General features: G+C 37.9%; 1 protein-coding gene across 1 annotated transcript in view; it reads right to left on the bottom strand.

The window, feature by feature from the left end:
* The window catches only part of PATJ (PATJ crumbs cell polarity complex component), a 368066-nt gene that overhangs the window by 240665 nt on the left and 112377 nt on the right, over positions 1 to 15024 (bottom strand). Inside the window, exons 19-21 of the mRNA XM_047084721.1 lie at positions 13259 to 13378; positions 11062 to 11457; positions 4248 to 4371 (exon numbers count right to left, since the gene is read on the bottom strand). Of these exons, the coding sequence (XP_046940677.1) occupies positions 4248 to 4371; positions 11062 to 11457; positions 13259 to 13378 (640 nt within the window). The remainder of the gene's footprint in view (positions 1 to 4247; positions 4372 to 11061; positions 11458 to 13258; positions 13379 to 15024) is intronic.

Below are 15024 nucleotides of genomic sequence, written 5' to 3' on the forward strand. Positions count from 1 at the left end.
CTACTACTGCTTTTTATCTTGTCTAGAAACTTTGGAACTGGGGTCTAATCAGTTGGTAATGCAACAGAATCTGAAGAGGGAGTGAATTTAACTTTAATGCTCAGGTTGTGTTAAAGAAGTCTCAGGGTCTGTCCCCCATCCCTATGCACCCTTCACTCCTATTCTCTGGGGCCTCCATTCCTGCAAAGCACTCTAATCCATCTCGATGCCAGAGAGTTCTAGCTTGGCCTATGTCTGCTTCTTCCCCACTGAGGAGGGACCAGGGGTGGGACTAGATTCTGGCCGGAATGGCCAGAAACCAGTGTTAAGAAGAGGGAACTGGCTTTATTTGCAGAGCTGGTTCTCATCCACCCACACTGGTAAAAGCAGACTGTTAAATTATGGCATTGGGTTTCATAGGTTGCTGCAGTTTGTTTAAAACTTTTCATTACCTGTTCCACAGAAAGGCTGCCGTGCCCTTTGCCCCACTCCTCCTCCATGGACCCTGGGTGCTGGTGCTCAGGCACGCATTTCTCATCTGTCACAGTGCGTGACACACTCACACTTTACAGAGCTGTTCGCCAAGTGCACTGCAGTTCCCAGAGCCCATAAAACAAATCAAGTCCTCGAGGACCTATGCAGTTGTTAGGGAAGGGCCATAATAGGAGCACAAAGGTTAGAAAAACAAAGAAGCTAAAAAAAATTTTCCTGGACAAATGGAGGTTAATGTTTATAGGAGAGGAATGGGGGAGACTTTCAAAAGGTTTATACTTGGTAAGGAGTAAGAACAGAATGGTCAACAAAATAAAGGCAACGAGAATCCAAGCAGAGAGGAGGGTGGGTTATTGTATAACTTGGCCGCTGCCAGAGGGAGGGAGGGCTGGGGGTTGCAATGCTGTTGAATAGCCACACATGAGCAGCGTTTCACTCTCTCATTCAACAAATATTTCTTGAGCACCTACTACGGTAACAAAAATCAGATACAAGCCTTGCCCTCCAGAAGCTTAATTTATAGGAAGAGGTAGGCATGCAAATGAGTATGTTTGCCTGACCCTTGAGTGCAATGACAGAGAATCATCCAGGGTTCCCTGGGGGCACCATCCAGACAGGGGCAGTCAAAGATTAGGAATCAGAACTACCTTCTGTCAGAAACCTTTTGAAATGTTGTAATACTAAATGTGTTATTGATTTGGAATTTATCTTGTAAACTTTACCTTACTAATTATGCTCATTATAGGTTTATTTTCTTTTTTTAAATTTTTTTTTCAACGTTTTTATTTATTTTTTGGGACAGACAGAGACAGAGCATGAACGGGGGAGGGGCAGAGAGAGAGGGAGACACAGAATCGGAAACAGGCTCCAGGCTCCAAGCCATCAGCCCAGAGCCTGACGCGGGGCTCGAACTCACAGACCGTGAGATCGTGACCTGGCTGAAGTCGGACGCTTAACCGACTGTGCCACCCAGGCGCCCCTATAGGTTTATTTTCAAAGCCCATGAAGAGTAAAGGCTCTTAGAAGCTACATAATGTTGGACTAAATATAGGGTCAAGAATAGCTCTTCACATATAAGGTTCTCAAAAATAATTTTTTTTTGATGTTTATTTTTGAGAGAGAGAGAGAGACAAAGCGTGAGCAGTGGAGGGGCAGAAAGGAGACAGAATCTGAAGCAGACTCCAGGCTCTGTGCTGTCAGCACAGAGCCCAATGTGGGGCTCAAACTCACAGACTGTGAGATCATGACCTGAGCCGAAGTCGGACGCTTAACTGACTGTGCCACCCAGGCGCCCCTCTCAAAAGTAATTTTTAAATTTATTGCTCAGAAAAAGAAATTTAATTGTTCAGAGATAAACCTAAAACTGTCTGATACTAATAAAGAGGTCAAAGAGTTACAGATTTGAAAGAGGGCTTAGAGAATACTTAGCCCAGGGGAGTTTACTTAGGAGAAGCTGGCGGGATTGCCTGGTGACACAGCAGGGTACCTGCTTTGTACATAGGGACGTGGGACTAAGAGTCAGCCCTTTGCTGGAAAGGATCTCAAGAGCAAAATCAAACTCTGACTAGAATAAATTCAATATGTATGCTGCTGAAATCTGTATCGACTCTATATTAATAATTTCTCAGCCTACCCACAGTTAGCATTAATCCAAATAGTCATGCCTGCCACATGGCATTCTAGAGGCTTTCAAAATTTTTTCCTAAAAGCATGTGGTTATGAATGCATTCCCAGTGAGGACAGATCTAAAATATACAAGTTTAACTTCATTCCCAAAGCTATAATCTCTAAAAAAATAAATTCCCAGATCCTTGTAAAGTATCAGACTGAGGCAGAGTAGAGGGCATAATGGGGGGGACCTCTCTAAAAGATACATCCAAGTCACAGAACTTGTCAATGTGACCTTATTCGAAAAAAAGGTCTTTGCAGATACATTTAAGTATCATGAGATGAGACCATCTTGGATTACCCAAGTGGGCCCTAAATCCAATGACAGATGTCCCTATAGGAGACAAAGAATAGAAGACACAGGTCAAGAGAAGAGAGCCGTGTGAAGACAGAGGCACACATAACAGTGACGCAGCCACAAGTCAAAGAAGGCTGGAGCCACCAGAAGCCGGAAGAGGAAAAGAACAGATTATTCCCTAGGGCCTTCAGAGGGAGCACAGCACCTTGATTTAGGGCTTTGGGCCTTGAGAACAGTGAGAGAATTAATATCTGTTGTTTTAAGCCACCAAGTTCGCGACAATTTGCTACAGCAGCCCTGGAAAACTTCGAGAGCCAGTAGAGGTCAGAAGTAATTTTGGAGCCATTTAGATAATACACAGAGCAGAGCTCAAGAGGAACTACCTTCTCCGTCTTCTTCCCAACTCTGCTGCTCTTCCCCACAAACACCCACCCCATATAGCCAGTTTATCCTTTCAATCCTGACAGTGTAGAGCAGTGAGTGATTCTCAACTCTGCCCCTACCAGGAGACATTTGGCAGTATCTGAAGACATGTGATCTTGATCAGGCCTGGGAATGTGAGTACCACTGGCATCAGAGTTAGAAGGCAGGGAAGCTATTAACATTCTACCAAGCACAGGTCAGCTCTCCATCATAAAGAATCATCTGGTCCAAAATAGTAATGACATTGCTATAAAGTATCAGTGGCGATCAAACAGATATGGCCTATTAATTCAATTATTCATTCATTTGTGCAGTAAATCTTCTCTAAGTACTTAAAGGACTATGGAAATGTGATAAAAATTTTTAAAACAGTTTAATGGAACACTTTTGGGGGGAAAAGTCCCATTTTTATCCTAGTCACAATCGGTTATACGTCATGAAAAACTGGATAAACTCATCAAATCTTAGATATTCAAAATTAACTACCCATGCTCTATTTTGACTCGGAACTGACAACTATTTATCACCTCAGAGAGGACTTGAATCTTTACTGCTAATGACTCCATTCTCTGGGTTTTACTCAACAGAATGCTGAATTCATAAAAACCATTACATGGCTTTCTATAATGCACTCCATCCCCTCCAATGTATTACCATACAACATGAGAATTGTCCAGAGAAAGACTTTTCCTATAAGCAGAGTCATAACACATGAAGGACAGCATAAATCCTGAACAATGGCTCTATAAATCCCAGTGCTGTGAAAGAACTTAACAGTCTTACCTAGGGATCTCAATAATATAACAGCCTTTGATATTTCAGTGTTGGATGAAGAAAAATTATTTTTCACAGTTGAGTTTTCAAAATTATGTAAGAGTCAATATTGGGGGTAGGCAAGGAGAGGCACTATACTTTTAGGATTCTTTAATGGAAACTAAGTTATTAATGCACCAAAATTGACCATAATATATGGCTATAAAAATGTTTCATAAATGTTTAAAATATGACTCTCTTTATTAATATTTAACAACCTCGTTCAATGAGCTAACAGTATCACTTAATAGCATCAGAGGTTTTAATATATATTAGTAGAGACTTATTTCAAACTTAGCACGTAAGGTACTAGTTTTAGTTTTAATCCACACTGCTTATAAAAAGCAAAATCAGGCATTGAAAATATAGCCCTTTCAGAAAAGAGAATCTTAAGTTCTATGTTGAAATATGAGCCAGGTTTATTCTTCCAGATATTCTGAAGCAGATTAATAAACATTTAAATTTGCATCATTATGAATGAAAATAGGACAGTAAGACTTATCGTCTATAAAAACAAAGCTGAAAGATTGCAAAATAATGTAATTTGTGTTTATGAGAAACAAAAACCACAAACCTAAATCCAGACTGCTTTGTGTTAATGAATTAAGATTTTCCAGATCATCAAATCTGCCTTGTTGACTGCTTCCTTCAGATGAGGGCATGGAGGGTAGGGAATCAATGCCAAAATTTTCTTTCATCTTGAGAGGAAGAAAGACAGAAATGCATTAGTACTTCGTGATAAAATGAGGTACATCATAATGTTGTTCAAACCAGATAATGATTGCGGAAAACTGGCCCTGCAAACAGGCCTCCTAAAGTAGTGGTTTATGCAATGGTAAGCAGTAATGAATGCTGGTAACTTAATCTCCACAAGAGTACTAATAGTTTTTTAGTACTATTAGGCTAATAGTTTTTTTTTTCTTTTTTTTTTTTACACTGGATTTTTTTTCAGAAAAAAATTGTTTTATAAACATTAATGAGTGGATTTAAGTAAACAATCACAATGGTATAAGAATAAAGATCTATCCAGTCAAGCAAGGTCAATGGCTGACACACACTAACTCATAGAGTATGTTGGAGCACAACCTCAATAGCTTCACTGACAATCCCAAACCAACTGGTGGATTTTCACAGCTCTGAGCTCTTGCTTTACCCACCCTAACACCTTTATCTGCCCGGCAAACACCAGCTACCCAAACCTAAAACCTACAGATGAGCACATTTTTGCATTTTCTAGTTGTCTTCCTTTGATACATGTCTTCTCTGGTTTCCCAAAGTTACAACCTTCCAGAACATATGATTTTCACTGAAATATTTTATTATCATATTTTAAAAACTTTTATAAGCATAAAATTAAATGACAATGTTAGGGCCACCATAGGGATATACTGCAATTCATTTAAGACAAGTAACACCTATGTCATTCTCTGTTGGAAATTTAGCTTGTTCAAAACTAAAACATGAATGACATCTTTTACAGGGTCCCCATTTTTTTTCATTATGTTATATTGGTCAGACCTCAATGGTATGAGAAGGATCTCTCATAAACTGGTGAACCAAATACTGCTAGCTTTTTCCATACAGATTATGAATATAGCTAAGTATAGAACTGTATCAGATATTTAATGGAGATATTCAACTCAAATATTAAATTGGGGTGAGAAAGGAGATACAACTATCTAGTTGCCTAGAATAAAATAAGAATTTCTTAGAGAAGGGAATAAGGAGGAAATAGTAGGCACTGAATATTTATATTTTATAGCAATTTGGGACTTATTAAAAAAAGTTTATGGCAACTATATGAGGAATAAGAGAATTGATACCTGAATCTGAATTTCAATATAAGAGGGTTAGATCTTTAGGAAAAAAAAGTTTTATGAAAAAAAAATTTTTTTAATGTTTATTTTTGAGACAGACAGAGCATGAGTGGGGGAGGGGTAGAGAGAGAGAGAGAGGGAGACACAGAATCCGAAGGAGCCTCCAGGCTCTGAGCTGTCAGCACAGAGTGCGACACAGGGCTCGAACTCATGGACTGTGAGATCATGACCTGAGGTGAAGTCAGACACTTGACTCACTGAGCCACGCAGGTGCCCTGGAAAAAAAAGTTTTTCTAAATAGAGAAGAAAATAAAAAAAGATACAATTAGTCTTAGGTAATTAATCCTCAGGCAAGAGTCAGATATTTTTATTTATTTATTTTTTAATGTTTTTTATTTATTTTTGAGAGCGAGACAGAGTGTGAGCAGGGGAGGGGCAGAGAGAGAGGGAGAAACAGAATCCGAAACAGGCACAAGGCTCTAAGCTGTCAGCACAGAGCCTGACACAGGGCTCGATCCCACGGATCACAAGATCATGACCTGAACCGAAGCTGGACACTTAACCAAAAGAGCCACCCAGGTGCCCCAAGAATCAGATCTTCTAAAAAGGGGCAAAAAATGTGGACATTTCTTCAGCGGGTGGCCAATGGGCACATGAAAAGTTGCTCAACTTTTCTTAATAATTAGAAAAATGCAAATCAAAACCACTATAAGGGGTGCCTAAGTGGCACAGTCAGCTAAGCGTCCGACTTTGGCTCGGGTCATGATGTCACGGTTCGTGAGTTTGAACCCTGCATTGGGCTCTGTGCTAATGGCTCAGAGCCTGGAGCCTGCTTCATATTCTGTCTCCGTCTCTCTCCCTGCCCCTCCTCTGCTTGTGCACTATCTCTCTCACTCAAATATAAATAAACATTAAAAAAATAAAAAAAAAACACAATAAGATACAACTTGGGACCTATTTAAAAAAACAAAAACAGGGGCGCCTGGGTGGCTCAGTCAGTTAAGTGGCCGACTTCGGCTCAGGTCATGATCTCACGGTCCGTGAGTTCTAGCCCCGTGTCGGGCTCTGTGCTGACAGCTCAGAGCCTGGAGTCTGTTCAGATTCTGTGTCTCCCTCTCTCTGACCCTCCCCTGTTCATGCTCTGTCTCTCCCTGTCTCAAAAATAAATAAAATGTTAAAAAAACAAACAAACAGAAAACAGGTATTGGCAGGCATGTGGAAAAACTGGAAAATTTGTGCACTGCTGGTGGGAATGTAAAATGATACAGCTACTGTGGAAAACAGGATGGTGACACCCCAAAAAATTAAACATAGAATTACCATATGAATTGCCATATGCAATGTTGCATCTGGGGAAATACCCAAAAAAATTTAAAACAGTTATTTGAACAGATACTGTATACCAGTGTTTGCAGCAGTATTATTCGCAATAGCCTTAGGTAGAAACCCAGATGTTCATCAAGTGATGAAGGAGTAAACAAATTGTGGTATATACATACAATGGAATGTTATTCAGCCTTACAAAGGGAGAAAATTCCAACACATATGATGTGGATGAAACTGGAAGGCATTATGCTAAATGAAATAAGCCCCACACAAGAGGACAAATATTGTATGATTCCACTTATATGAGATACTGAGTCAAATTCTTAGAGAAAGAAAGTAGAACTATAGTTTCTTGCCAGGGGATGAGAGAAGGGAAGAATGGACAGTTACTGTTTAATGGGTATAGACTTTCAATCTGGGAAGATGAAAAAGTTCTGGAGATGGATGGTGATAATGATTGTACAATAATGAAAGTGTATTTAATGCTACTGGAACTGTAAACCTAGAATGATTAAAATGGTATATTTTATGTTCAGTATCCCCTCCTTATCTGTGGTGGACACATTCCAAGACCCCCAGTGGATGCCTGAAACCAAAGATAGTACTATACCCTGTATATACTGTTATTTCATATACGTGCATACATACCTATGATAAAAGTTTAATTTATAAATCAGGCACAGTAAGAGATTAACAATAACTAATAAAGAAATAGAATATATTCCAATAAGAGTTATGTAAATGTGGTCTCTTTCTCTCTCAAAATATCTTACTGTACTGTAGTCACCCTTCTTTTTACGATGATGATGTGAGATGATAAAATGCCTAAGTGATAAATAGTGAGGTGAATGGTGTAGGCACATGTTAGGCTACTAGTGACCTTCTGACACTGTTGGAAGGAGGATATCTGTTTCCAGACCTCAGGTGACCGCAGGTAATGGTACTGTGAAAGGGAAACCACAGGGACTACTAGGATGTATATTTTACTACAACTAAAAATAAAAAACCAGATCTGTAAATCTTGATGGTTTTACCCTTCAATTAAAATGGAGAAATGAGTGATAGAGAAAGATAAAGTTAAGTAGCAGGTACTACAAATATAGTTACTTCTGTACCCCAAAATGGATATTACAATAAAGACAGAAATGATAATGTTCCTCTACCTTTCTGCAGGGCACTCTCTAAACAAGAGTATTAAGAATTATATATTTATAAAATATTCAAATGTTTTAACGATCTACCCAGGGATTGTAATGATAAATTTTCATCACAGGAGTATATTTCTGAGAGGAGGGTAAATGAAGATTCAAGCCCATCCTGATCTTATGTGTGTAACTGTTATAGAGAATCAGAATATTCTATCAAAAACATGATACTTTGGCATAAGGATTATTTTGAGAGGAAGACAAATGAGAAACAGCACACACAGAAAAGCTATCTTCTCCTGATTCTTGATCACTAGAGAGGACGCTAGATTTTGTTCTGCTAAGAGATGGCACCAAGAGAAACATACATAACAAAACAGCCCTTATCTTCCATCAATTTCCCCCTTATATTTACCTTCCTACAGCTCTGACCCTAAAACCTAAACTCCTTTTCCTTTGTCTTGTTGCTTCTCTAGAAATGTATTGTTCTTTGTTAAAATGCCATGTAAGCCCGAGTTCTATGCACCCCTTTGAGTTATTCATCACTGAGTTTCTTCTGCTTGTGTGCATGCCACACTTGTTAATAAATTGTTTTCCTTTTGCCAATCTTTCATCAGCTTAATTTCCACGGCCCAGCCACAAAACCAATGAGGTTAGAGGAAAAAAAAAAGTGTCCCTCCCCTACACTGTCATCATTGTGGAGGGAGGAAAAGAGTTAATGCCCAAAACAAGAACATATAATTATTTAAAGAAAATAAAATTTTGTGCAGACTAGACACATTAGGTCTGAAACAATTTTAATCAATGCCACTTTAGAGGGTTTACAGAGGTCACCTCACAGAATCAGAAATGGAAAATAAAAAGAAGGAAGCTAGGAAATTTAACAGAGATTCAGTAATTAGAATGTATGTCTTTTAAACTGTGAGCACTGAATGTTGTTATAAACCAGCATTTCAAATAGTAATTTAGCAGAGTAAGTGGTTGTATTGTGAAGATCATTGCTATGTGCTTACGAATGGAATTCTTTTAAAGCCTACTGCCTTGCAAATGAGTAGTTGAGATCAGGATAAAATTTTGACTGATAGTATGGATTCAAAAATTACTGTATCTTGGGGTGCCTGGGTGGCTCAGTCTGCTAAGCATCCTCTTGGCTTCAGCCAGCACAGGTCGTGATCTGACAGATAGTGAGATGGAGCCCCACATCAGGCTCTGCGCTGGCAGTATGGAGGCTGCTTGGGATTCTCTCTCTCTGCCCCTCCCCCATTTGCACTCCCTCTCTCAAAATAATAAAATAAACTTTAAAAAAAAATGACTGTATCTCAAACAACTTAGATGAAAATTAAGATGGTATATCCAGAAAGCTGTGTTAAATGACCAAAAAGTGATTCTAGTGGTAATGGAAATATGGACATTCAATATGTGTTGAAAGAATCCAAGTAAAATTGCCATTAAATGTAAGAATAAGCAAAAAAAAAATTAACATTTCACAGTGTTTAAAATGTGAATGTTTAAATTTATGATGTAAATATTGTGAATGTAGCTTTGACTATTTCATCTAGAACCCTAAAAATTTATACATAAAAATGGGCCTCTTTTTCAGGTTGCCTTGTATTTGGGTAAATAGAAAATTTTCCTTATAGAATAAAGCCACAAGTGACTATTTGTGAACATTCACTAATCTGTGATTAGAATTTGTTCCACATAACTGGATATTCTGTTTGAGTTCAAGTACTTAGCGGTATAGGACCGGGACCAGCAAAGAAAGAAAGCACCAATGTCAATGGCAACACACCAGGTGATTCTCTGTTACTTCTTCCTATATCCAGGTATTATTCACATAATCTTAAAATATCTGTTCTCTGGTAGGCTTCCCAGAGTCCTTTATCATGGGTAATCCTCTAGGGTCCATAAATACAGCTTGTAGAGCACCTTGAATAGCAGAAGGACCCATAGCATTTGCAAAAGGGGAGAAAGGAAGATAGGTTTGAAGGAGGAGGGAGCACAAAAACCAGCCTTATGAGCCCCGTAATAGAGCAAAGAAAGGCCCACTCCCCACAGCACTGCAAGAGAGTGGCTGACCTCCATGAGGGGAACAGTGCACTGTACCTAAACATATTGCTAAGTGGCCTTTTAAATATCCCTATATAATAAGTTTCTTTTCATTCACCTGGAAATTAATCTTCAGCATGAAATGAACAAACAAACCAAAACATTAAAAAATGTCCCTAATAGGGGCGCCTGGGTGGCGCAGTCGGTTAAGCGTCCGACTTCAGCCAGGTCACGATCTCGCGGTCCGTGAGTTCGAGCCCCGCGTCAGGCTCTGGGCTGATGGCTCAGAGCCTGGAGCCTGTTTCCGATTCTGTGTCTCCCTCTCTCTCTGCCCCTCCCCCGTTCATGCTGTGTCTCTCTCTGTCCCAAAAATAAATAAACGTTGAAAAAAAAAAATTAAAAAAAAAAAATGTCCCTAATGGAAGATTCCAATTGGTGACCAGTTAACTCTAATTTTATAAAAATAAAGTTTATTGGTTATCTAATAGCAAAGGCAAACCTATTGAAATATAATGCTTTCCTGTCAAGTTGAAAACAGGTAGTATCACAAATGTAAGGATAATTTTTTAGAGTTCAGTGACCTTCTATTCAGTATGACACATAACACAGAGCAGTGTGGGTAAGCAAGACATAAACAAGAGATCTTTAATTAATTTTGCCTTGATTTTTCCCTGATAAATACTATGTGAGAAATACAACGCTGTGTTTCTCTGAGAGATAAAAAATCACAAATGGCCAAATAGCTCTTTTTTGAAATGGATAATCTAGAGAAATAAATCACTAAAAAAATCAAGGCAAAAACCACTATAAACCACTATAAAAGGCAACTGCAGCCTATTGACTCTCACTAGAAGTTATATAATACAGAAAAGATGAGTTTATACTTACAGTAATACACAGTATGGTGTATCTTGGAAAAATGATTAATTACAAAAATTACCTTTTCCATTACATTTTTTTTTTTTTTTGAAATGCACAGGACTTAGCAACAGGGATAGGGAGGGAGGGGAACAGAATGGGGGAATGTGGAAGATCTGTTCTCAACCCTTACCATATTTTCAGCGCTGTAGCCATACTGCTGTGTTTCCTGGGAATAGATACTCATCATGGACCTTGCTTCTTGAAGCTCAGGTGGTTCACTGTCATGTAACCACTGTGTGCCAAAATGAAGTTCCTTCACGGAGGGAACAGGAGCAGCCTCTTGAAGGTGCGAAGAGGCATACAAGTCCATGGACTGAAAGCGATCTTGATACAGCTCATACTCTTCATCCACAAGCATCTCTCTTTCTTCCCCCATCTCTTGCAACCTGGGAGTCAGAAATTCACGCATCTCCCAGGCCTCCTTGCTGTTGTCTATCTCTTTTTGCTGGGACTGAAAAGTCTTCCCCAAATCTAGGAACGGCTCATCTACAAGTTCCTCTTGATAATAGGGTTCATCTCTAAATCCCTGTAAATAAAAGTTGCAAAATAATTTGAATTCCCCCTCCTTTAAAGCGGCACTCTATACATTAACTGGAAGGTTAACCCGTGACAGAACCACAGTGACAACATTCCATGCCCAGCCACAGCTAACTTGAACGGCTCTCCATCACAGAGGAGGAGAAATAAATGCTCACTCCCACACAACCCTCAAAGCAGGAAAGGGACAAACAGTTAAGAGGCAGAAATCTGCCACTGGCAAGGTGAATGACTATTCTAAAAGGTTCGTTACACATTAACCACCTGAAACTTCTCAATCAGAAATAAGAATTTTGTTAACTGCTACATGAATATTTAACTCATGCATCTCAGAGAAAAGTAGTACATAAATATAGATACACATCATTCTATTCCCTAAGAAAGCAAAAAACTTAAAAAGTCAGGATTTTCAAGCTTAGCTAATTCAAAATAAATTATGGCTATTGAAATTATCAAAAAGTATTCTCCATAAACTAAAGATATGGGAAGTAGGTCTCAACTACTTTGAGTATGACTATTTTATAATATGCCTATGTAACAGACATGTAATTTTTTCATCTGTACTGAAATTACATGGCTAAAAGGAATGAATATAGAATGCTTTCTAATTAATTTATATTTTACTAACTAGAAGATCAAGTACATGCAACTGAAACTAAATAGTCACATATGTGCAGAAACTTTGTTGAATTCCCAGGTAATGCCTGAGAAATGTATGGGTTTGCTGAGCCTCTAACCTAACCCTGGAGGATCCTCAGAGTGCTGACCACAATGAGGCCCAATTCCTCCTGAGAGATCAGTGACATTTCCTATTTGGAGACCTATTCATTAAATATTACCCAATGTAAATTCATGGAATGAATCACTACTTCCCACCTTTATATTATTATAGCATATCAAATACAGCAACCTAGTTAATTTTTTTAAAGGTGTATTTACAGGGTATATTTAAAGAAGTCATATACTTATGAAATTTTAACAAAAAATGTTGACACTAAAAAACCCACAATGTACAGTATAGAAATAAACATCAGGGGCGCCTGGGTGGTTCAGTCGGTTAAGTGTCTCTGACTTCGGCTCAGGTCATGATCTTGCAGTTTGTGGGTTCGAGCCCCACGTTGGCCTCTGTGCTGGCAGCTTGGAGCCTAGAGCCTGCTTCACATTCTCTGTCTCCCTTTCTCTCTGCCCCTCCCCCACCTCAAAAATAAACATTAAAAAAATATGTAAAGAAATAAACATCAGTTTGAGACACTGTCAATAAATTATGCAAAAAATATCACCAGATGGTTGCTATCAAGTAAAGCAAAACCATACACCATTCTCTACCTGCAAAGAGCAAAATAAGCACAATTCATTTTAAGAATAAAAAAGGAAAAGCTTCAAAATATACTTCCTAAAATTAAAGCATAATGATGGTTTGGACTAAATAACTTTTCTTTAGAAAGTATTGAATGAGAAGTCCTTTGGAATAGCTCTGTTTTCTACAGCATTTTAAATGCAGGTCTATTTTCAAACATATGTTCTACCCTCAAAAATTTAAGAGTATATTAGCGATACAAAATCAGATATGTTTGTGCTTTGAAAATGACTCATATCTGGCCTATGTTATTTATGAAGCCAATGTCATACAAGAGGGAAACCATTTCATCTTAAAAAAATTAAAAAGAGAGGAGGATCATTTAATTTGAATCTCTTTAGCCTAGAGAGTGAGAACAAGCTTTTGTCTTCTTTTTTATAGCAATGTTAGCTCACAATAAACCATTCAAATAGGAAATCAATTTACTAAATACCTGGGGTGCTTCGAGTATTAAAGATGAATTTATATCATGAATTGTTTCTGAAAGTTCAGTCTTCTCTTCATTTCTGTTTGAATGTAAAATATAATGACTTTCTCCCTCTTTATCATCTTCCTGAAAATAGAAGCAATTTTTTTTTGTTTTTTTATGCACAATTGAAGACATGCTTTTGTCAACTCTGAAGCTATTTTTTATTGACATATAACATTAAACACTGTATCCATTAGATGTACAACATAATAATTCAATATATGTATATTTTGCAAAATGATTATCACAATAAGTTTAGTTACATCTGCAACTTTCAAATATACAATATGGTATTATTAACTGTAGTCACTATGCTGTATATTACATCCACAAGACTTATTTATAACTGGAAGTTTGTATCTTTTGACCACCTTCACCCACCTTGCCCACCGCTCCTCACTTCTGGCAACTAAAGAAGCACTTTCATAACCAAGAAAATACCTTAGTTTTGAACTCTCTTCAGATTAATTCTCATCTTTCCATTAAATGCAAGGACACAATAAACTTTATGCAAATTATGTCATTAGAACGAACTTTAATAATTAAACAGAAAACCATATTCAGGTCAAAGCTTCTCAAATTTCTGTTTTCTTTTTAAGTATTCCCTACACTACATACAAAAGAATGAAACTTGACTGCTTTCTTTCATTAAACTCAAAATGGATTAAAGTCCTAAGCATCAGACCTGAAACCATAAAAATCCTTAAAGAGAGTACAGGCAGTAATTTCTCTGCCTGTGACATCAGTCATAGCAATATTTTTCTATAGGTCTCTTGAGGCAAGGGAAATAAAAGCAAAAATAAACCATTGGGACATCAAAATAAAGTTTCTGCACAGCAAAAGAAACAATCAACAAAACTAAAAGCCACCTACAGAATGGGAAAAGACATTTGCAAATGACATATCTGATAAAGGGTTAGTATACAAAATACATAAAGAATTGATACAACTCAATACTCAAAAATCAAATAATCCAATTAAAAAATGGGCAGAACAGACATTTCTATAAAGAAGACTTCCAGATGGCCAACAGACATATGAAATGATGCTCAACATCATGCATCATCAGAGATATGCAAATCAAAACTACAAAGAAATATCACCTCACACCTGTCAGAAGAGCTAAAATCAAAAACACAAGGAACAACAAGTGTTGGCAAGGATGTGGAGAAAAAAGAACCCTTGTGCACTGTTGGTGGGAATGTGGACTGGGGTAGCCACTGTGGAAAACAGTATGGAGGTTCCTCAAAAAGTTAAAAAGAAATATCACATGATCTAGTAATTTCACTACTGGGCATTTATTCAAAGAATATGAAAACACTAGTTTGCAAAGATATATGCACTCTTATGTTTATTGCAGCATTATTTACAATAGCCAAATTATGGAAGCAGCCCAAGTGTCCATCGATAGATGAATGGATAAAGAAGATGTGGTATATATGGACAATGGAATATTACTCAGCCATTTAAAAAGAATGAAATCTTGCCATTTGCAACAACATGGACAGAGCTAGAGAGTACAATGCTACGCAAAATAAGTCAGAGAAAAGACACCATATGATCTCACTCCTATGAGTGAGATGGAATGTAAGAAACAAACGAGCAAAGGGAAAAAGAGAGAGAGAGAGAGACAGACAGACAGACAAACAAACCAAGAAACAGACTCTTAACTATAGAAAACAAACTGATGGTTTCCGGGGGTGGTAGGGGAGGTGGATAGGTGAAGGGGA

The sequence above is a fragment of the Lynx rufus genome, unplaced genomic scaffold (genome assembly GCF_022079265.1).
Source record: "Lynx rufus isolate CCGP_SWC_20201006 ecotype Redwood Valley unplaced genomic scaffold, mLynRuf1.p SCAF_2, whole genome shotgun sequence".
Lineage (NCBI taxonomy): Eukaryota > Metazoa > Chordata > Mammalia > Carnivora > Felidae > Lynx > Lynx rufus.